Source organism: Aythya marila (genome assembly GCF_965140915.1).
Source record: "Aythya marila genome assembly, chromosome: Z".
In the NCBI taxonomy this organism is placed as follows: domain Eukaryota; kingdom Metazoa; phylum Chordata; class Aves; order Anseriformes; family Anatidae; genus Aythya; species Aythya marila.
Window position 1 is genome coordinate 76,129,835 of NC_139080.1, and position 23,428 is coordinate 76,153,262.

A 23,428-nucleotide genomic window follows, 5' to 3' on the forward strand; every position below is an offset into this window, starting at 1 on the left:
CAAGTTGTTTGAAAAGGACTACTGTGGGGCGAAGGGTATATAAGAGGGGAACCTGTCCTCAAGATGGAAAGGCAACACGATACAACAAAGTTATGTCACCAATAAAGAAGTAGGAAGAAGGAATGAAAAGGAACAGGCTAGCGGGATGCAGACCAGGATGGGAACAGGCACATTGGTCACCTCCTGAAGATGGGTTCGGCCAAACTCAGCAAACAGCTCTGAGAAGCTCATACAGAAAGTCGCTGGAAATGGGTGCGCCAGAGCTGGGAAGAAGCTCCAGCTGAGAGAAGCAGAGCCGTGCACACAACTGCCCCTCGCTGGTCAGCAGCTGCGCATTATGGGGAATCATATGTCCTTAGGAACAAAGACTGTCCTGGTAACCTTACAGCTTATTCTCTTTATTAACAATTGGACAGTTTATGAGCCTGAAACATGGGACCAGATTGAGGTCAAGGTGTGAGACTCTGCTACTAAAAATGACAAAGTTGCAGTGGGATTGCTCTGCACCTGGTGAGCAATCTCTGAGGCCCTAAAGAGCCCTGTGGGACCACAGTCAGAAACGTGTGGTTTGCCAGACAGCGAGGAAGGTGTGGGCTCGTTTACTGATCAGACTGCCACACCATCGGCCCCTCTGCTGCTACAGCCTTCGCACGCCTATGCTGTTACGCCCCCTGGTAACCTGGACGTGCTTTTTGACCCAGGCCCTATTGGCCTTGAAGAGGAGATGGAAATGTTTTCCTTTGATCTGGGAAGAATAGGATACATAAGGCCCAAAGACCGAGTTGCTTAACAACTTAAAGTGAGACATTGTTCCCATGACTAGCCCTGGAATTCCCCGCTGTGTGTAATCAAGAAAAGGAATGGAAAACAGATATTGTTATATGCTCTCAAGAAAAATAATGAAGTCATGGAAGATATGGGAGCACTTCAACCAGGATTACCAACTCCAACGATGCTCCCCCAGTCATGGACGTTAATAGTAATAGACTTAAAGCATTGTTTGTTAAACACTTGCCAGAATTCGGAAAACTTTGCCATGTTTATGTTTCAATTGATACCTTTTCTGTTTGCACATATGTATAGGTGTACTTGGGTTTAATATGTAAAAGCAATGTTCTGTATATTTAGAAAGTTTGATGTTCGTGTGTGCATGTTGGTAGAGCGTAGACTCCTAGCACACCCAGCACTGTTCAGTTGCCTTTTATAAATACTACTAAATTCAGATTGAGTTGTATCTTCATTTATAACACCCTTAAACTGCCTGAAAGAGGAACGCTGTCAGCCTGATGGTATTTATAGGGGGCTTCCATCTCATGCTTTTCACATCCTACAAAAACAAGCGGGCATGAAGACGTCGTTTTAACCCCCAAATCTTAATTTTAGCATGCTTAAGGTAGTACTTCAAGCTTTGAAGCATTTGGGTGGAAAAAAAAAATGGTGACCAGCGCCCCCCCTCGCCACCAGCGGGCGGGCCAGGCGGGCGCCATTTTGCTTCAGGGCACGGGCGCCGGCTTCAGGCGCGGCGGCAGCACCATGGCAACGGCGGCCATCTTAGGCGCGGGCAAGCGGCTTCCCGCGCGGCGTCCATGACGGGTGAGGGCGAAATGGCCGCCGGAAGGGAAGGGGAAGGGGAAGGGGAAGGGGAAGGAGAGGGGGCGGTGGTGGCTGCTCGGCCCCGCCTCGGGTCGCGGTGGCGGCTTCCTGCGGGCCGGAGGGAGGTGGCGGAGGCCGCTGGGGGCCGGGGCCGGGCCTCGGGGCCGGGCTGTGTGAGGGAGATCCGGGACAGGAGCGGTGAGGGGGAGCGGGAGGGCGGCGGCGGCGGGTCGGTGGGGGGCGGGGGGGCAGCGGGGCCTCGGCTCGCTGAGGGCGGCCCCGGGGGTGGCGACATAAACAAAAAGGTTATGGAGGGTGCTCGAATTAACTGCGGTGGTCGAGGAGAAGGTGTGAGGGGATGGGCGTGGTGGGGGCAGGCCGAGCTGAGCGTTAGGCGGGGTGGGGAGGTTTGGTTTCAGCAGGTGGCTGTTAAAAACAGTTAAATGGAAGTTATTCTTGTTTATTTTTTAACTTAGAGATGCATTTCATATTTACGTTTTGAGACAAGTTAGAGGAATGCTGGATGAGATATGTGACATTTCAGCAGCTCGTTTAGAAAACAGCCTCCATTCTGGAGGAAGCTGTTGTCATATTAAAATATTTGTTGAACAATAAGATCTGGCAAAGCAGTCAGCATACCAGCTTTATCTTAAAAATACAATAGCCTTGTTACTTCCAGTAGAACCTCTCAAGTAAAGCAGGTATATGAGAACTGGCTGGTTTAGTTTGTTCTACAAAAAGGAAAACATAGCTGTTCTGTAAATGCTACTATAGAATAACATGGAACAATGCAGATCTGCACGTTGTGCATTTCATTTACTTCTGGGTTTCATTTAGTTTAGAGGTAGGGAGATCTGCAGATTGAATGGGCACAAGACCTGTGAATGTTGGAAAGAATGCTGCTTATCTCTAATGAAGACTCTAGTTTTGTTTTCCAGCATTAACCACTATATATGTTTGGAAACCCTTCAAGGAAACAATTGTTGTATTGCTAAATAACATGTTAGGAAAATGCAAGAAATAATGTTTAAATATGAGGGAAGAAAATGTTTTAACAGTGTTGGGTTGTCAAGTACTGGATCAGGTTGCACAGGGTGACTGTAGAATCTGGAGATACCAGAAACTGAACTGGACAAGGCCCTTGGCAGCCTGCTGTAGCTGACCCTGATTTATTCAAGAGCACTGAACAGATGATCTCCAGAAGTGCCTTACAGCCTCAGCTACTCTGATTTTCTAACCAGCAGTTCTGAACTTTTAAAATTCCATTAATTTGGTCATAACTCCACTCCAAATGTGCCTGTCTCTCTGCTAAAATGTAGGAAAACTCTCCAAATAGGTCTTTGCAAGTCTTTACTTGGAATTGCTGCTCAGTTCAGTAGGATTCGTAGGATCATTTTGCAAACTTAGGGCTCATCTTTGAGGTGTTGCTGCCGTGGACTCTAATGGAATGAATGTTGATGTAACCACAGTTTGGGTGGTGTGAAGTGAACAGATGCCAGGTACGCACAGTCTTAGAAAGTCTCAGACATACATGGCAGCCTGCTGAATCCTAACCCAGATCACTTTTAATAAAAGAGCAAGAGAAAAAGAGTCTGAATCTGCATTGTTTTCTTTCTGAAGAGCATGATAAAATAAAGTGCCTCTGCTGGAACATCATAGATCAGTGGTAATAATGATGGATATTTTTTTCCATCCTATTGCTGTTCACTGCGCTAACCCCAGTGGTGTCTTTTAAGATTTTTGATCAGTATTTGCCCAAACCTTCTGAGTTACACGATATGTACTGTGTTGGGCATCTTGTTAACCATGATGGGTCGGTACATAGAAACCCCTATATGGAGCTGGTTATGTTGGTGTGTTTACTGTTTTTTAATGGTGTTCTATAACAGGCAGAATTTGGAGAAGAGGGGACCTTGGATATCTGAGTCACCATGTCTGGAATTGGCAATAAAAGGGCAGCTGGAGACCCTGGCCCTTCTGCACCTCCAGAAAAGAAGGCTGGGGTTGAAGACTCGGGAACCACAGTGGAGACCATCAAACTCGGAGGTGTTTCTTCAACGGTATGTCTTTCTTGTATGTTGCCACTCAACCTCTTGTTGTTTATTTTTTGTTTGTTTGTTTGTTTTGATCTGGGAACAAAAACATCTATCTTCCTTGCTGATGAGCCTGGTCTAGTGAACCGGCTTTTGTGGAATGTGCCACTGACTTGCACTTCTGCACAGGAGGAGATGGACATTCGGACCCTGCAGACCAAGAACCGGAAACTAGCAGAGATGCTTGACCAGCGGCAGGCCATTGAGGATGAGCTGCGGGAGCACATAGAGAAGCTGGAGCGTCGGCAGGCCACTGATGATGCCTCTCTGCTGATCATCAATCGCTACTGGAATCAGGTTAGCAACATGCTTGGTTAATACTGCTTTCTTGCACTTTCTTCTATTCCCCTGTTCTCCATTAATTCACGTCCGTACTTTGTCTTGTCTTGCCTGTTGTGTTTTTCAGTTTGATGAAAACATCCGCATCATCCTAAAACGCTTTGACCTAGACCAAGGTCTTGGAGATCTCCTCTCTGAAAGAAAAGCACTGGTGGTACCAGAACCTGAACCAGACTCAGACAGTAATCAGGAGCGCAAAGATGAGAGAGAGCGAGGTGAGGCACCTGGCTGGAAACAGTGGAAAGAATGTTTTTCAGCTGTGGACAATGTTGGTTTCCCTTTCTAAAGGCTGTCACTGGCTTTCTGATTATGAAGACTAGCATTATTTTTCTGCCAGAGCACTTACTTTTTGCATCTCTTTCTGTTCCTAGGTGAAGGACTGGAGCCAGCATTCTCCTTCCTAGCCACCCTAGCCAGCAGCACTAGTGAGGAGATAGACTCTCAGCTGCAGGAGCGTGTAGAGTCCTCCCGGCGTGCTGTTGCCCAGATTGTCACAATGTACGACAAGCTGCAGGAAAAAGTGGATGTGCTGTCCCACAAGCTGAATAGTGGAGGTATGACCAAGGGGGCTGATACTCAAGGACCCCCATTTGCCTCCAGCATGGGCATGATGCTGCATTGTAAGCGTTAAGAATGACTAGGTTGTAATCTCATTTAGTTTCCAAAATAAGCTTGCCTAGCTTTCCAAAATCCTAATAATCAAAACCTCCAAGTTCTGCATGTTAGAAGCATATGATAATTGCCTCTAACTTTGAATGCTGAGAGCTCTGCCCAGTGTTGGGCTAAGGAGAGGTTTGTTACTGGCTGCAGTGTGCTTCTGTACCACAAGAGGTTACGGATTGCCGTTGAACCTTATCACCCAGCTATTCCTGGCCACCAAGTTAAAGGTTTCAAGTAAGGAATTCAAACAAGTATTTCAAACTCATGCTGAGCTTGCAGCTGAGTAAAAGGCTTAGGAATAACTGACTCTCAGTTTCCTCTGGGTTTTGAGCCAAATGGTACCCATCCAATGTCTTTTGGACACAAAGCAGAGATTTGCAGAGGAAACCTAAATGACTAGCATCTGAAAACTAATGTAGAAGATTCACTTTACACTCAGATGAATATTTGAAAAACTTGGCTTAAGGTTAGAATTCTAGTCTTTTTAGAGATGTGAATGCAAATTTACGTGCAAGTACCAAGTCATCTTTGTTTTCCCTAGTTTCTGGAGTGTTTAAATGGTCTGATTAAAGAGCTCTGCAAATCTAGCATTGGTGTGCTAGAGTATTACTATCCATAGTTGGCAGTCTCAGACTCTGTTGCAGTAGTGCCAGTGCTATCATGTGAGCCTGGACTCAGTTGTTATAATTTGTCATTTGGTATATTAGCTTAAACCACCTGTTGAAGGAGGTTTGCACATGAATTTGACCTGCAGTAAGGTGTCAGCGGGATACAAGGACATGTTCTGTATTGCTGATGCTGACACGACTGGAATGATTTCTGGCATTAGGAGATAGTAACTGACAGTTGGGAATGTGTGGTATGTTAAACTGCAAAACCTTTTGCTTAGTGAGTGCTCTGTGTGGATGGAGATCAGACTTCAGGAACCACCTGCTGGAAGGATGTAGTAAGCTCAAGTTAACAGTAGAAACTTTTCTTTTCCCCTTTCTCTACTGTTTAATTCTTAAAAACAGCCTTCATTGATTTCTGTTCATTTCCTTTTCTTGTGCCTCCCTCAGATATTACACTGATGGAAGAAGCAGTCCTGGAGCTTAATTCCTACCTGTCACATGAAAATGGACGGCTGCAAGAGCTGGCTGATCTTCTTCAGGAAAAACATCGAATCATGTCTCAGGAGGTATAAAAAGGAGAGAGAAAATTTGTTCTAGGTTCTGTGCTTGATTATTTCCCACTTAGAATAAGTTGTGGTAAAAATTATTTGGAAGACAGGTTATTGCTCTGGAGAGGGGCAGGAGCAATGGAATTTGAAAGACAAGTTCTGAACAAAGGTTACGGAATAGGTGGTCGTATGTAGGTTTTTCTGTGATTCAGATTCATTTGCTTTTTACATTGCTGAAGGAACGAGAATAACTGGATCAGTGAGTTGAGTGGTTGTGACTTTAGAAAGCAAAGCAGAGGAAATGGTAAGATGATGTTAAGATGACTGCGTAAATATCTGAGATGAGACACTTGACTTGATATCCCTGTCATTTTCATCTTCTTGGTTTCTTTGGGTCATGAATGAAAGTGTAAAAGCCTTAATTACAAGATCAACACAGTCATTAATTAAGGGATTAGTTAAGGGATTCAGATTATTGGCAGTATTTGCTTCAGAGGCATCAGTTCCTTTAATACCCATTTTTTGTTAACCATGGCCTTGTTCAGTGTTTATCCAAAGGCACTTTAGTGGTTTGTAGAGTAGCTGACTGTAAGGATTTAAAAGATTAAAAAAAAAACAGTGCCTTTGAATAAGGTGAGTGGCTGCTTATACACTCTGCCAGATATACCCAACTTCTTGCCCTTTTTCCATTATCAGTTTTGTTTTATTTTCATTACTGTTTTAGGTACCGTTTTTTGATTTTTTTTTTTTTATTACTGTTTTTAGCCAGTGTAAAATTTGGATACAGAGACTAATCTGTCACAGTAGGAAAAGGCAATAGCAAAAGGTGCAAAGGACATGAATGCAGGCTATGATTTCTTCTGTTTTGATGTATGAATATAAATAAATATTTAGCACTCTGAGAAACTGTTGATTCTATTTAATATTACTATCCAAAATACTCTTTTGATTGCAGTTCTCCAAGCTGCAAGAGAGAGTGGAGACAGCAGAGTCTCGTGTGTCTGTTCTGGAGACTATGATTGATGACCTTCAATGGAATATTGACAAGATCCGAAAGAGAGAGCAACGTCTTAACCGGCACTTAGCAGATGTTCTTGAACGGGTAAGCACCATTGTCTTTACCCGGAATCCAGATAAATGGGTGTGGTTTTGAGCTGCACATCATCTTCCAAGGGTACCTTGCTATGAGAAATTAGAATCTGTACTATACCATCTTTGATTCTGAATATGCTGTAGCAGCGTACTCTTGGGGTTTAATGGAGTGTATATGAAACCTGTTGCCTTTTTTGCAGGTAAATTCCAAAGGCTACAAGGTGTATGGAGCTGGGAGCAGTCTCTACGGGGGCACAATCACCATTAATGCCCGCAAGGTAATCTCAAGGACTTGGTCACGTGCAGAGGGAAGGATAAAGTCATGAACAGATTGTATATAGGATCTTAGGTTGGAACAGAATTTAAACACCTTCTTTAATACAAATCTCCTGGGTGACCTTGAGAAACCATTTTGTTTGTATCTAAGTTTCCTGCTGTGAAACAGACCTGAGGGAAATAGACTCTGTCTCAGTTGGTGTTACCAGCCCATTACTTTTGAAGTAGTCACTTAATTAGTACCATCAGTAAATATATTAATGTTAGAACTTAAAAGCATTTTATCCCCAACAGTTTGAGGAGATGAATGCAGAACTGGAAGAGAATAAAGAGCTTGCTGGGAACCGCCTCAATGAGTTGGAGGAACTGCGCCAGGATCTTGCAGAAGTAACAACACAGAATGAAAAACTTAAGGTGTGATATCTGTACCTGTGTGATGTTGGAGGTGTTCTCTGTGGTTGGGTCCTGTCTGTTGTGCTGTACTGTGTCTCTGGGAATCCTTATTTGTAGTCTTCTATTCTGTGCTTCCTCTTCACATCCTGGGATGCATGAAAAACAGGTTGAGGGATTCTGTGCCTCTACTCCAATATTGTGATCACCACTTGGAGAACTACATCCAGCTCTGGGGTCCCTAGTATCTGAAAGGCAGGAAGGAACCTGTTAGAGTGGGTCCAGAGGAGGGCCGTGAAAATGACCAGAGTGCTAGAATACCTCTCCTATGAAAAAATGCTGAGGTGGCTGGGGTTGTTTAGGGCTGGAGAAGAGAAGTTTTTGAGTAGACCATATTAGCATCATAGAATCATAGAATATCCCAGGTAGGAAGGGACCCATAAGGATCGTTAATTTCAACTCCTGGCACCACACAGGTTTACCCAAAAGTTTAGACCGTGTGACTAAGTGCACAGTCCAAACGCTTTTTAAATTCAGACAGGCTCGGTGCAGTGACCACTTCCCTGGGGAGCCTGTTCCAGTGTGTGACCACCTTCTCGGTAAAGAACCTCTTCCTGATGTCCAGCCTAAACTGTCCCTGCCTCAGCTTAACACCATTCCCATGCTTTCTATCACTGGTGATTACAGAGAATAGGTCACCTGCCTCTCCACTCCCCCTCGCGAGGAAGTTGTAGACTGCGATGAGGTCCCCCCTCAGACTCCTCTTCTCCAGGCTGAACAGGCCCAGTGCCCTCAGCCGCTCCTCATGTGTCTTCCCCTCTAGGCCCTTCACCATCTTCATCGCCCTCCTCTGGACACTCTCCCACAGTTTAATGTCCTTCTTGTACTGTGGTGCCCAGAACTGCGCGCAGTACTCGAGGTGAGGCCAGACCAGTGCAGAGTAGAGCAGGACAATCACCTCCCTCGACAGCAATGCCGTGCTTGATGCATCCCAGGGTACAGTTGGCCCTCCTGGCTGCCAGGGCACACTGCTGGCTCATATTCAGCTTGCTGTCTACCACAACCCCCAGATCCCTCTCTGCGGGGCTGCTCTCCAGCATCTCGTCACCCAGTCTGTACGTATAGCCAGGGTTGCCCCGTCTCAGGTGCAGGACCCGGCACTTGCTCTTGTTAAACTTCATGTGGTTGGTGATCGCCCAGCTCTCCAATCCGTCCAGATCTCTCTGCAAGGCCTTACCACCCTTATCTGAGTCCACAACTCTCCAAGTTTGGTGTTGTCAGCAAATTTGCTCAGAACACCTTCTAGTCCTACATCCAAATCATTTATAAAAACAGCCAGATGTGGCCCCATTTACCACAACCCTTTGAGCCCTGCCCATTAGCCAATTGTTCACCCATCGTATGGTGTTTTTGTTCAGCTGTACGCTGGACATCCGGTAGGATCCTATGGGAAACCGTGTCAAAAGCCTTGCTGAAGTCCAAAAAGATTACATCAGGTGGTTTCCCTTGGTCAACTAGATGGGTGATCTTATCATACAAGGAAATCATACTAGTTAGGCAGGACCTACCCCTCATGAACCCAAGTTGGCTGGTACCAATGACTGCATTGACCCCCAGGTGCACCTCAATAACTTCAAGAATCATGTCAGCAGTGGTGATCCCAGTTGATGTCTGGCAAGTTGAGATCCCCCGTAAGGACAAGGGGAGTTGATATTGCAGCATTTCAGTACCCAAAAGGAGCTTACAAGAAAGGTGGAGCAATACTTCTTACTAGTAGTAACAGGACAAGGGGAAGTGGATTTAAACTGAAAGAGGGCAGATTTAGATTGTATGTAAGGAAGAATTTTTTATGACTGGAACAGGTTGCCCAGATAAATTGTAAATGCCCCATCGCTGGAAGTGTTTAAAGTGACATAGGGCAGGGCTTTCAGGAGCCTGATCTAGTGAAAGAAAGTTTTGTCGATGGCAGTGACATTGACTAAATGATCTTTAAGGGTTCTTTCCAACCCAAACTATTGTGTGATTTAGGTGGGTTGTGTGCTGGACTTCTGCACATTTGTCCAACTTAAGCTTACATTTCAGTGCATTGGTGACACCATGTGGTCATCAGTGGAAATTATACTAGTTTCTTATTTCTATTCTTCATTCTGATGCATTTCTTTGGTATATTTTAATGATGTCTGGTTATTTAATTCCACATCTCTGGATTGACCCCTTTCACTTCATATAATATAATATATAAAATAATGTGACTATGTAAGAGAAACAGCCTAGCATATATGAGTAGAGAGAAAGAACAGACTTTTTTTTTTTAGCTGATACTTAAGCATATTATATGCATCTACTTCACAGCAATGCTGTTAAAGTTCTACTTCTTAGGATACTTGTGCTATTGCCACTGTCAAGTTGCTTGTGGCAGCTTAATTCACTGTTATTCTACCTTGCAAAATGGATGCTGGAGACAGGGAGGTGATGTCATTTTCTGTGGCATCTTCTTGTGTCCTGACCAGGTTGAGCTGCGACGAGCAGTGGAGGAGGCTGTGAAGGAGACTCCAGAATATCGCTGCATGCAGTCCCAATTTTCTGTTTTGTATAATGAGAGTCTCCAGCTGAAGGCACATCTTGATGAGGCCCGCACTCTGCTTCATGGCACCCGCACCACACACCAGCGCCAGGTGGAACTAATCGAGGTAACACCTGTACTCTGTCTGACTGGGGAACATTATGAGCCCATCAGCTATCACTGTTGATTTGGGTGGCTCTGGTGATGTTTGGGAAATTTCTTCCTGGTGATAATTTATCTGTTCTTGTACCTTCTACTGATGAGGTGAGCGATACTCTCGGTCACTGCACCAAGTTCTGTCCATTTCTTATTCCACAGAGGGATGAGGTCAGCCTTCACAAGAAACTACGCACAGAAGTGATTCAGCTAGAGGACACTCTAGCACAAGTCCGCAAAGAGTATGAGATGTTGAGGATTGAGTTTGAACAGACACTTGCTGCCAATGAACAAGCAGGTATGGAACTTTTCTGCAGTGTTAAAAAAATAAATAAATTAGAAGGCTGCATTGCAGCACAACGCTTCAGTGTCATTCCTTTTCCACTATTAAATACTTGTTCTGTCAGGTTTCAAAAAAAAAGCTCTTTTTGTGTTTCAGGGCAGGCCAGTTCCATGCTGACTTCTTTATAGGTATTGCAAAATACTGCATTTTGCTAATAATTTAGGTTATGACAGAGCATTTTGCATTGTTAAAAAATTATTTTGGGGAGGATTAATTTGCAAATCTGGGATAACAGCCTAGACAGGACACTGGTAATGCTCAAATTCTATCCAAAAGAAAGAAATAAGCTGTTCTTAAAGTAGCCTTTAAATTATAGAGATTTCTTATAGCATGACTGCTATGAGTTAATAGTCAGCCAGTTCCCAAGCAGAAGATAGCTAACCTCCTTCTTTTTCACCTGTTTATTGCTAAGCCTGGTGTTACATAGCTTAGAGTATCTCTTTGGTTTGTTTGGTCTGCTTGGTTGTGCCCCCTCTCACCCTCTTGTGCACCTCTTTTCTGCTCACTGTGGAGGCAGAGTGAGAAACAGAGAAGACCTTGACGCAGCAAGCACTATTCGGCAATAACCAAAACATCAGTGTGTTACCAGCATTGTTTTGGTCCTAAATCTAAAAACAGAAGCGAGTGAGCTGCTATGAAGAAAACTAGCTCCATCCCAGCCAGACCCAGTATGATTATATTTTTCCCCCACATTCCTTAAGGGAAGAATAATATTAAAGGAAAACCAGGGCTGGGAATTTGCAAGGACTTATGGTAGCTTGTAAAGCTAGTCTGATTTATTTTTTTTCCCTCTAAATGCTCTGTTGTGTGGTAGAATTATTATTACCTTATTTTGACCGCTTGTCACTATCATTCAGCTTGTTCTCCATCTCTATGAAAGTCTTAACAGAAGATCAGCAAAAGCGTGTTGTTACGGGTGTGTGTTTCTGATTTCGTAGGTCCAATTAATCGAGAGATGCGTCATCTCATCAGCAGCCTCCAAAATCACAACCACCAGCTGAAGGGAGAGGTGTTGAGATACAAGCGCAAACTGAGAGAGGCCCAGTCTGACTTGAGCAAGGTACCGGAGTGGGAAGTGGCAGAGGGGAGCAGGGAATGCTTAGTGGAATGGGGAATACTGTCAGTCCTTTGTAGAATAACAGAGTGGTTTGGGTTGGAAGGGACCTTAAAGATCATCTAGTTCCAATCCCCCTGCTGTGGGCAGGGATGCCACCCACCAGACCAGGTTGCCCAGAGCCCCATCCAACCTGGTGTTGAACACTTCCAGGGATGGGGCATCCACAGTTTCTCTGGGCAGTCTGTGCCAGTGCCTCACCACACTCTGAATTAAGAACTTCCTACTTGTATCTAATCCAAACCTATCATCTTTTGGTTTAAAGCCATGACTCCTTGTCCTATCACTACATTCCCTGATACGGTGTCCCTCCCCAGCTTTTTTGTAGGCCCCCTTTACATACTGTAAGGGTGCTGTAAGGTCTCCCTGAAGCCTTCTCTTTTCCAGTCTGGACGCCCCCAATTCCTTCAGCCTGTCTCCATAGGAGAGGCGATCCAGCTTCTTGATCACATTTGTGTCCTTCCTCTGGACTTGTTCTGATACTTCCATGTTGTTCTGGTGCTGGGAGCCCCAGAGCTGGATGCAACGCTTCAGGTGGGGTCTCACGAGAGCAGAGCAGAGGGAGAGAATCTCCTTCCTCGACCTGCTGTCCACGCTACTTTTGGTGCAGCCCAGGACACAGTTGGCCTTCTGGGCTGCAAGCACACGTTGTTGGCTCATGTTGAGCTTCTCATCCACCAGCAACCCCAGGTCCTTCTCCTCAGGGCTGCTCTGAATCCATTCTCTACCCAGCCTGTGTCTGTGCTTGGGATTGCCCCAGCCCAGACGCAGGACCTTTCACGTGGCCATGTTGAACCTCATGAGATTCACACAGGCCTGCCTCTCAGGCGTGTCAGATCCCTCTGGATGGCATCCCTTCCCTCCAGCATGTTGACCACACCACATGGCTTGGTGTCACTGGCAGACTTGCTGAGTGCACTGATTGCAGTGCACTCAATTCCACGGTCCATGTCACCCAGAAAGATATTAAACAGCACCAATCCCAGTACTGACCTCAGAGGGGCACCACTGGTCACTGATCTCCGCTTCAGTGTTGAGCAGTGGACGCTTGGACAATGCTGACTGCAATGTTCTGAGTGCAACCAGCCAGCCAGCTCCTTACCCACCAGCTGGTCTATCCACCAAATCCATGTCTCTCCAATTTAGAGACAAGGATATCGTGGGGGACAGTGTCAAATGCTTTGCACAAGTCCAGGTAGATGATGTGCGTTGCTCTTCCCCTATCTACCAGTCCTGTAAACCCACCAGATTTGTTTAGCACAATCTGTCCTTAGTGAAGCCGTGTTGGCTGTCACTAATCACTTCCTTACTTGTAATATCACATCCTTGCTTTTAATATCAGCCTTTCTATTACAGCATGCAGTATGTGTGTAGTGTAATTTCTGATGGAGATCCACAGTCTCCTGCTTTCCACTTACCAAATTAATTGTCTTCCTTTTGTAGTTATACAGTGCTCTGTGAAAAGTATTAGCAATTTCAGAAAAAGCACACAAGCTGATATCTGGGACAATGAGGGGAGAGGGATAAGGTTCCTTCAGGAACAGGTTCTTCACTGAGAGGGTGGTCGGGCACTGGAGCAGGATCCTCAGGGCAGTGGTCACGGCACCAGGCATGCTGGAATTCAAGAAGCGTTTTGACATCACTCTCAGTCACAGGTCTGATTTCTGGGCTGTCCTTTGGGGGATGCAGGAGATGGACTCGATGATTCTTGTGGGTCTCTTCTAACTTGGATATTCTGTGATACAGGTTTCTGGCTAAATACTTAATGGTTAATTTCCTTCTGTGTCTTATCTTGTTCTGTTGCATGACAGATCCGCTCTCGCAGTGGCAGTACTATCTTACAGTCCCAGTCCAGCACTGAAGACACAAAGGAGGAGCCTCCAGAGATCAAACAGGAGCCAGATGATCCTTCTGCCCAAGTACCTGTGCCCAAGGCTGCTTCTGAAGATGCTAGTGAAGTTAAGGCCAGGCGAGATGAAGAGGAACGGGAGCGGGAAAGACGTGAGAGGGAGAGGGAACGAGAGAAGGAAAAGGAGAAAGAGAGGGAGCGAGAGAAAGAGAAAGAAAAGGAAAAGGAGCGGGAGCGGGAAAAACAGAAGCAGAAGGAATCTGAGAAGGAAAGAGAGTCCAAAGAGAAGGAGAAAGGGAAACATGAAGATGGAAGAAAGAAGGAGGCTGAAGTGATCAAGCAGCTGAAGGCTGAGCTCAAGTAAGAGTTGCTGATCCTCTCTTTCATGTGTGAATGGAGCTAGCTTGGGTGATTGCGTGAGATAACTTGCATCTCTTAAGAGATTGACTACAGATGTGAGAGGTTTCTAGCACCCTCTCTGTCTGATAATGGCTTGGACAACATAGTAACACTTCTACAATAGCCTAAACCATGAATACCAAATCGGGTACTTCTTAATGTGGGTCAGGTAATCTTTGCTGCTGTCATTACAACTGCGTAAAGCTTTACAGCAGCAGAATATTAGTGAAGGGCACAGTGGTCTTCCCTGTCTTAGGTAATACCAAAGCAGAGATGGGTAGCTGTTGCTATCCATGTTCCATTGGGTATGTACTTCTGTCACCCTCTGCCTTCCCTAAGTTTTTCAACCCATATGTGCCTGAACCTGTTTCTTTTCAGTCTCCATCTTGTACTCCTTGACTATTTTGCTTTTACCAGAGTGAGAAGAGCCAGAGAGAACTCCGTATATGTGCAGTGTGGGAGGTGGAGCAAATACTTGTCTGACTTTCATGTTAGTTATACAGCAACGTAGCTTTTCTGCCAGGTACTCGCAGTTGTCTCTCTGTGCTTCCAGGAAGGCCCAGGAGAGTCAGAAGGAGATGAAGCTGTTGTTAGATATGTACCGCTCTGCCCCCAAAGAACAGAGAGACAAAGTGCAGCTGATGGCAGCTGAGAAGAAAGCAAAAGCTGAGGTAAACTTCACTTCTCTTCCCTCTTTTATGTTTGCATGCTACTTAAAACTCCAAGTACTCTGCACCTGCACTATGGTGCTTTTGTCTTCAGGCTGGAGGTGGTTTCTATTCCTGCGTTTGTTACTTACAAGAGAGATTGGAATAGTCTGGAGATGAAAAGAGAGATTACAGGATGCCCTTTTGTGGGATAATATTTTCATCGTCAGTATTAAAGGTAGTGGTTCTTTCAAAGCTGTGTTTAGCTCTCTATTGCTGTAACATGTAGGTTGTTAGCTTTACATCATTAACAAGATTTAGAAAGACCTGAAGACAAGGAGGGATAGGCAGCCAATTAGACAAAAACTGAACTATGCTGTTAGGAATATCTTGACAGTGTGGTCTCAGATTTCTCAGTGGATGTGGTAAAGAACCATCACCTGGTGTATTTAAAACGAGGCTTGAATAATGATTTGAGAATTAAAATTTTAAAATGTTGCATCTGAGTGAATGTGCAGAAGATTCACTGAAGAGTTACGCTGTGATATTAAGTGATGTTATGAGCATGGCTGCCTTCTCCAGCCCCTCTGGTTCAGGACTTCCTCCTGTCCAGTCACTGGAGCTCATCCTGGGACTCAGGATCTCTGCCCAGGCTGGGGGGTGTGGCTGCTACTTTTTTTTTTTTGTGGGTTCAACAGTAGTGACACTGAGCACATATCCCAAATACATGCAGAGGACACAGGACACTGACGCAGCCTATCGGACAGATTGTCACTGAGAAGCCACTGCCTTCAACAGCACCTACACATAGGACTCAAATAAAAAAAACAGACACGAATAGCTGAGTCTGTCTCCTCTTCTTCCACTGGTAGAGATGAAAGTTCACTATTGAAGGCGTGCATGCACACACAGCACCATCCAGGTTCACAAGTGTGTACAGATTTGCAGATCCCTCAAAACCACCCAGTTCCTCTGACTGTGTCCTGGGGCCCATACCCAACTCACAAACCAGTTTATCAGTAGCTGGCACTTGGTCCCCACAGCACATGTATATATGCGTCAGGTTACACGGAGGTGGTTAAGAAAATATTTGCAAGGAAGGTATAAGTAGAGAAGCCAGACTGCCATGATAAGGCAGATGACCATACTGACCAGCTGTATTTCACCTGCAACCACATCCTTTTGTACCCCCTTTCTGTCTGTAAACCTCTTAGTTGATCCTTCCTCCCCCTTCCCAGTGCACATCCTTTCATGGGTTTGCAGAACTCTACTGATTTCTTTAACCCCTCCTATTTTGGAGTCCCCTCTGGTTTAGTCTGTTCATTTGCAAAGCCCAGGTTGATCTTCCTGGAAGTGGCACCTGTAGTTTGTTTACAGCCCAACAGTTAGTGTGACTGACAGCTTGTTTCTTGTCATTGTCTCTATGTCTGTTTTGTCAGGTCTGCACCTCTGCATGTTTTGTTTCTGGTTTCTCCCCTACTTTTTTTTTTTTTTTTTTTTTTTTTTTTCCCCCTCCTTGGTGCCCTAGTTGACAAGATCCCCAGCCAGATAACCTTCCTGGAATAAACACACTTACGTTCTCACATCAGTAAGGAACCAAACCTGGTCAGTCACACTGTTGCTGCCTCCTGTGTTTTGTCAGTCAGGTTATGTCTTTGTATGTTTTGTGTATGGCTTCTTCCTTTTTAATTATCCCTTTTTGCACTGAAACCAATGCTTGACCAGATGCCTTGAAGGAGCAGGTATTCTTCTGCTTAGCCTTGTTTATGCAACTGCAAGAGATAACTGATGTACTCTGATAAGAGGTGCTATGGAATTTTCAAAAGTTTTGTAATCAAGATTTCAGTTTTTCAGAAGCTTTGAATAATTGTGGGGAAAACCAGCTCTTAACAATGTTCAGGCCACATTCTTGCGTTGAGTGTCATTTCTGTCTTGTCTGTCTTCTAGCTGGAAGAACTAAGGCAAAGGGTAAAAGAATTGGAAGACAAGGAGAAAAAGGAGAGTAAAAAGATGGCTGATGAGGATGCCCTCCGGAAGATCCGGGCAGTAGAGGAACAGATTGAGTATTTACAGAAGAAACTCGCCATGGCTAAACAGGTGAGAAATTTCTGATAAGTTCTGTCACAGTTTGAGTGTATTGGAAGTAGGTGCCTTCAGTTTACAGCCAGGAAGATTACCTGAGGGAACGAATTTCTGTTTCTGTGTATTCATTCCAGTGATGTGCAAGTTCTGTCCCTGTTTATTGAAGCGAAAAAGAAACAAAAAGTCCCAACAACAGCTGTCACAAAGCTCATGTCAGGCATGGTAGGGAAACTTAGTTGTCCATGTGGCTTAGGTGAAGAGCACAGAGGAGAAGTGTCTGGGTCAGCCTCTACAGGAGGAAGTTGTAATTTCTTTTTAGAAGTATTTTTATTGGCACAGTTCATACAATTCATGCACGTGCACAGTGCTGTGACATACCTTCCCTTTAAGTCGTCTTCAACAAAAAAAGGCTTAATCTAATGTTAACAGGGTGGGACCCATTGAGCAGGGGAGAGGCAAGCCAATCATTTGATGTGTATTCTTTTAGAATTTATTTTTTTCTTATTGTACAGAATTGCACTGTCTTGTCGTTCACTCCATTTATGTTGAAGCAGCCTAAGTGAGTATAAAGCCCTTGTCACCATTTTATCTGGAAACTGTTGAGTTGCCCATATATAGTGTTATTGGCCTATTTTATATGGCAGCTATTTAGCTAGCTGCCAGAAGCTAAGAGGTGGCCTGTGCCACATCTGGTTATTTTTTTCCCCAGCAGATACAAGCTGGAGTCTGTGAATTCCTGTCAAGATGAGGTGTTTGTTTTTTTGTTTTGTTTTGTTTTTTTTTGTACACCTTCTAGTTCAGGGCATTTCTGCTGTGATGCAGGCTTCTAGGGAGTACTTCTGTCTGGTTGCAGGGAAGATACCATCAGTCTTCTTTGGTCTGTGCTAGTTTTGGTGTCTCTGAGTACAATTTTCAGGGTAACTATTGGGGTACAGGAAACAGTTCTGCCAGAGCCTGTAATCCTCTTGCAGGAGGAGGAGGCTCTGCTGTCAGAAATGGATGTCACAGGCCAAGCCTTTGAAGACATGCAGGAGCAGAACATCCGCCTGATGCAGCAGCTGCGGGAGAAGGATGATGCCAACTTCAAGCTGATGTCAGAGCGCATCAAGTCCAACCAGATTCACAAGCTGCTGAAAGAGGAGAAAGAGGAGCTGGCAGACCAAGTTCTAACACTGAAGACACAGGTAACCTGGGAGAAGTAGAGAGGACACACAAACTCACAGGAAGATGGAGGTGTTGTTTGTTAGCCATGGTAGACAGCCAAGCCACACACAACTGCTTACCTACCAACACCCTGTGGTATGGGAGAAAGAAGGGTAAAAGTGAGAAGTCCCATGCGTTGGGATGAAGATGGTTTACCAAGTAAAACAAAACCTGCATGTAAAAGTGAAGCAAAATAAGGAATTCATTCACTACTTCCCATTGGTCACGCATAATGGTTGCCTGGGAAGACAAACACCATAACTCTGAACATATTCCCCTGTTCCTCCTTCTTTCCCCAGCTTTTATTGCTGAGCAAGATGTCATGTAGTATGGAATACCTCTTTACCCAGCTCAGGTCAGTTGTCCTAGTTGTGTCCCTTCCCAAATTCTTGTGCAACCCCAGCCTACACGCTGGTGAGCAACAGAAGTCTTGATGCTGTTTCAGCACTATTCAGCAGCAACTAAAACAGGAGTGTGTTGTCAATGCTGCTTTGGTCAGAAATTTGAGACATAGTGTCATGCAACTTGCTATAGAAACAATTAACTCTATCTCAGCCAAAACAAGTACAGGAAGGAATGTTTCCCCTAATCATCCTAGATAAACCATATCAGACTTTGAAGGGGTCTGTCCTAGTTAGGAACTGCTGTATGAGTATAAACTCATACAGGTTCATTGCTATGAACAGCAAGATGAAGGAGAAAACGGAATCACAGAATCATAGAACAGTTTGGGTTGGAAATCACTATCTAATCTAAATCTACCATCTTTTGATTTAAAGCTGTTACCCCTTGTCCTATCACTATACTGCCTGACAAGGAGTCCCTTCCCATCTTCCCTGTAGCCTTCTCTCCTCCAGGCTGAACAACACCAGCTCCCTCAGCTGGTCTTCATAGGAGAGGTGCACCAGCCCTCTGATAATCCTCAGGGCCCCCCTGGACTCACTCTAATATGTCCATGTCCTTCATGTGCTGGGGGCCCCAGAGCTGAACGCAGTAGTTATTTTCCTATGTTAACAGTTCTACATATAAATTCTTCCATCTCTGAAGACCTGCAGAGCATGCATTTCAGCCCTTCTGTATCTCCTCTCTCTCTCTTCCCAAGGTGGATGCCCAGCTGCAAGTTGTACGTAAACTGGAGGAGAAGGAACACTTACTGCAAAGCAGTATTGGAACAGGGGAGAAGGAGCTAGGTCTCCGAACACAGGCCCTGGAAATGAACAAACGCAAGGTGAGCAGTTGCTTGATTTCCTCTCGGATTATAAGATGGAGTGGTCTTGAGGGAAGCATAGAAAGCTCCTGTCTTTCGTTGTTAATATGGTACCTGATATTCCCTCCTGTTGGGCTAGTATACCAGAATGCTGAGGAGCTCTAAAAAGAGTTCTAATTAAGGTGTGGTAGGCTGATGTTTCCTTTGATAAAGATGAGCAAGGTGTAGTTGTTTCTGTGATAGGTTTCCTGTAAAAAGCACCATAGCTCAGGCTATCATGAAAGAGAGAGCAGCCAGATTAACTGTCATTGTGTAAAGCTTTCATAGGAAATACGAGAAAAATGAAAGAAAACTATGGTTGGGGAATGTTAAGACATCTGTTAAATGTGTAAGATCATAAAACAAAGTAGGCCTGTAGAGTGGAATAAAACTGAATGTCATGGCTGATCCTGCCATTGTTATCGAGTCTTTAGTAGAAATACAGGAATGACAGACAGAAAGGAAGACAGGAACAGCACTTTGAAGAGGAGATGGGGGAATTCCATGCAGTCGCTTGTGAATAATACCATGTTCTGAAGTACTAAGAGAACTTGGCTAATAGATTTACTAGTGCAGGGACAGTTAGAGAACGCTAAGAAACTGGTGAAGAGAGAAAACAGTTTAAAAACAAACAAAAATGCAACAGAGTTCATCTTGCAGTTCTCTCTAGTTTAGCTTTAGGCCTGCCTATAAATTTAGTTGAGAAAGTGTAGGAGTTGAGGGCTGAAAACACTTGAATGAGAAAAGGATTGTGGGAGCATTAATGCTTTTCTAATAGAGTTGCATTATAGTGTAATGGGGCTTATCTTTAACAAAGAGGAGTGTTCAAATTAAATGACTAGAGCTTGTTGACAAGAAGATAAATTGTTGTTCTTGTAAAGTTTAGGGAATAAATTTAGTTCTTCCATTTGAAAATACCATAATCAGATTGAAAAAAGTAAATTTCCCATGGCCCTGGAAGTATTCTATGGGCAGTCTTGAATTGTCAAGTGGAGGGACTAGAAGTCACTAGAACTTTTTCCATGTCTGTTATTTCTATAATGGTTTACTTTTTCAGGCCATGGATGCAGCCCAGCTTGCAGATGACCTGAAAACCCAGCTAGAGGTGGCTCAGAAGAAGCTACATGACTTCCAGGATGAGATAGTGGAAAACAGAGTAACTAGAGAGAAAGAGATGTTCAACTTCAAAAGGGCTGAGGTATACAGTTTGTGCACAATCCTTCCGTATCTGTCTCCTTTGGTGTCTGTCTCCTTTTGCATTGAACTCAGAGCAGATTCCAACTACATGAGTTTCCTTACTATTTCCTAGCTAAAACTTTTTTGTTGTTGTCCATTCACTTGGATTTCAGCTCCATCTATTGAAATAGCCTCTTGGCTGTTTAGGTTTTGATATTATTGACAATACAAGTGGCACCAGCTGATGATGTCATCTTTTGTAAGTCTTCTGGTCTATCAGCAATAAAAGTACAGGTAGAGTGACTTACCTAGGTGTGCTGTTGGGCAGGTGCTACCTCTGTTTCTTCCTTGGAGTGACAGAAGACACTGCTCACTTATTTACCGTCTTGTTTTCATACAGGAAGACATTTCTAGGTTACGCAGGAAGCTGGAGACCACTAAGAAGCCTGACATGGTTCCCAACTGTGATGAGATATTGATGGAAGAAATCAAGGATTACAAGGTGCGTAGCTGTCTCCCACTTCCCTCTTAACTCTGCTTTAACCAAAAGGCTGTGTAGTCATGCTTTCAGTATATGACATTATTTGTTTAGACTCTGGCACTGTAGACCTACTTTGCATAGAGTAAAGCACCCTTTTCATATGAGGAGTGGAAAGACCCTCATCTTTAGTCACATTTTAATGTATCTAGTGCAACGCAATGAGCCCTCTCTATAATGATCCTGTCTTGCAGGCCCGCTTGACCTGCCCGTGCTGTAACATGCGCAAAAAGGATGCTGTCCTCACGAAGTGTTTTCACGTCTTCTGCTTTGAGTGTGTGAAAACACGCTATGACACCCGGCAGCGTAAGTGCCCCAAGTGCAACGCCGCCTTCGGAGCCAATGACTTCCACAGGATCTACATCGGTTGATTCTTCCCACTGGAGGTTGCAGGACATTGCTGCTTGTGGTGACCACCCAGCCTCCCTCACTTTCTCTTACTGTTACCTGTGGGGCAGTCGGTGCTTCTGTCTGTTCATCTACAGTCTCTTCTGGGCAGCATGAATAGGGAATGGAAAGAAATAGATTGCGGATTTTGGTTCCTTTCTTGTCGATATTCTTTTATTCTCGCCTTCGTTACTTGTGGATTTTTTTGTTGCCTCAGAGGATGTTTTCCACCTGTCAGTTGCACACTGTCAAGTTGGAAAATTTCTAAGTGAAGTCCTGGCTTGGTGGGATGAGAGCTGTCTGTGTTCCTACAGAAAGAAATGGGGCCTTTACAGAATCACAGAATCAACTAAGTTGGAAGAGACCTCCAAGATCACCCAGTCCAGACCGAATGCTGACAAGTCCTCCACTAAACCATATCCCTAAGCTCTACATCTAAACGTCTTTTAAAGACTTCCAGGGATGGTGACTCCACCACTTCCCTGGGCAGCCCGTTTCAATGCCTAACAACCCTTTCAGTAAAGAAGTTCTTCCTAATATCCAACCTAAAACTCCCCTGGTGCAACTTAAGCCCATTCCCCCTCGTCCTGTCACCAGGCACATGGGAGAACAGACCAACCCCCACCTCGCTACAGCCTCCTTTAAGGTACCTATAGAGAGCGATAAGGTCGCCCCTGAGCCTCCTCTTCTCCAGGCTGAACAAGCCCAGCTCCCTCAGCTGCTCCTAATAGGACTTGTTCTCCAGGCCCCTCACCAGCTTCGTCGCCCTTCTCTGCACCCGCTCAAGCACCTCGGTGTCCTTCTTGTAGCAAGGGGCCCAAAACTGAACACAGTACTCGAGGTGCAGCCTCACCAGAGCCGAGTACAGGGGGACGATCACCTCCCCAGCCCTGCTGGTCACACTGTTCCTGATACAAGCCAGGATGCCGTTGGCCTTCTTGGCCACCTGAGCACACTGCTGGCTCATATTCAGCCGACTATCCACCATCACTCCCAGGTCCTTCTCTGCCTGGCAGCTGTCCAACCACTCATCTCCCAGCCTGTAGCTCTGCTTGGGGTTATTGCGCCCCAGGTGCAGGACCCGGCACTTGGCCTTGTTGAACTTCATGCAGTTGACCCCAGCCCATCGGTGCAGCCTATCCAGATCCTCCTGCAGAGCTTTCCTACCCTCAAGCAGATCGACACACGCACCTAATTTGCTAGCCGCCAGTTGACTGGGACCTCCCCCGATAGCCAGGACTGCTGATAAATGATGGATAGTGGCTTGGCCAGCTCCTCTGCCAGTTCTCAGTACCCTTGGGTGGATCCCGTTCCGCTCCATAGATTTGCGTACATCCAAGTGCTGCAGCAGGTCTCCAACCATGTCCTCATGGATAGTGAGGGCTACATCCTGCACCCCATCCCCTTCCACCAGCTCAGGGTGCTGGGTATCCAGAGAGCAACTGGTTTTGCCACTTAAGACTGAGGCAAAGAAGGCATTAAGCACCTCAGTCTTTTCCTCATCTTTCCTCACAAAGTTTCCCCATGCATCCAGTAAAGTGTGGAGATTCTGTTTAGTGTTCCTTTTTGTGTTAATGTATTTAAAAAAAATCTTCTGTTGTCTTTAACAGCAGTAGCCAGATTGAGTTCCAGATGAGCTTTGGCCTTTCTAGTTTTGTCCCTACACATCCTTACATCATCCTTATAATTCTCCCAAGTGGCCTGCCCTCTTTTCCAAAGATCATAAACCCCCTAAGCTCTAGCCACAACTCTGTTCAGCCAGGCCAGTCTTCCCCGCCAGCTCGTCTTTGGGCACGTGGGGACAGACCACTCCTGCGCCATGAAGATTTCCTTCTTGAGGAGTGCCCAGCCTTCCTGGACTCCTCTGCCCTTCAGAACTGCCTCCCAATGGTCTCTGCCAACCAGTGCCCTGTACAGCTCAGTCTGCCCTCCTTTATTTCAGGAATTTGCTCTGGTTGTCAAAGTATTAAATCCCATGGAAGTATGGGGGCATTACTGGGTGTGAATAGGAAGCTATTCCCGATGAAAGGCCAAACAAGGAATGAACTGGTACGTTTGTAGAGCTCAGTGGAGTGACTCTTTAGGCATCTTCCTGAGTCAGGCCAAGAATCTGTGAAGACTGG

The 23,428-nt window shown here is 45.1% G+C and overlaps 1 protein-coding gene across 1 annotated transcript; it reads left to right on the forward strand.

The window, feature by feature from the left end:
* The first annotated feature begins 1,667 nt into the window (after positions 1 to 1,667).
* RNF20 (ring finger protein 20) lies at positions 1,668 to 22,028 on the forward strand. The gene is made up of 20 exons (XM_082783097.1): positions 1,668 to 1,791; positions 3,483 to 3,653; positions 3,816 to 3,983; positions 4,093 to 4,240; positions 4,397 to 4,579; positions 5,744 to 5,862; positions 6,800 to 6,946; positions 7,137 to 7,214; positions 7,507 to 7,626; positions 10,113 to 10,292; positions 10,484 to 10,619; positions 11,603 to 11,724; positions 13,590 to 13,987; positions 14,580 to 14,697; positions 16,621 to 16,770; positions 17,727 to 17,939; positions 19,061 to 19,186; positions 20,262 to 20,402; positions 20,781 to 20,882; positions 21,113 to 22,028. Exons 2-20 carry the CDS (start codon positions 3,525 to 3,527, stop codon positions 21,287 to 21,289), a joined length of 2,955 nt encoding a protein of 984 aa, XP_082639223.1. The 5' UTR covers positions 1,668 to 1,791; positions 3,483 to 3,524; the 3' UTR covers positions 21,290 to 22,028.
* Positions 22,029 to 23,428: the final 1,400 nt, after the last annotated feature.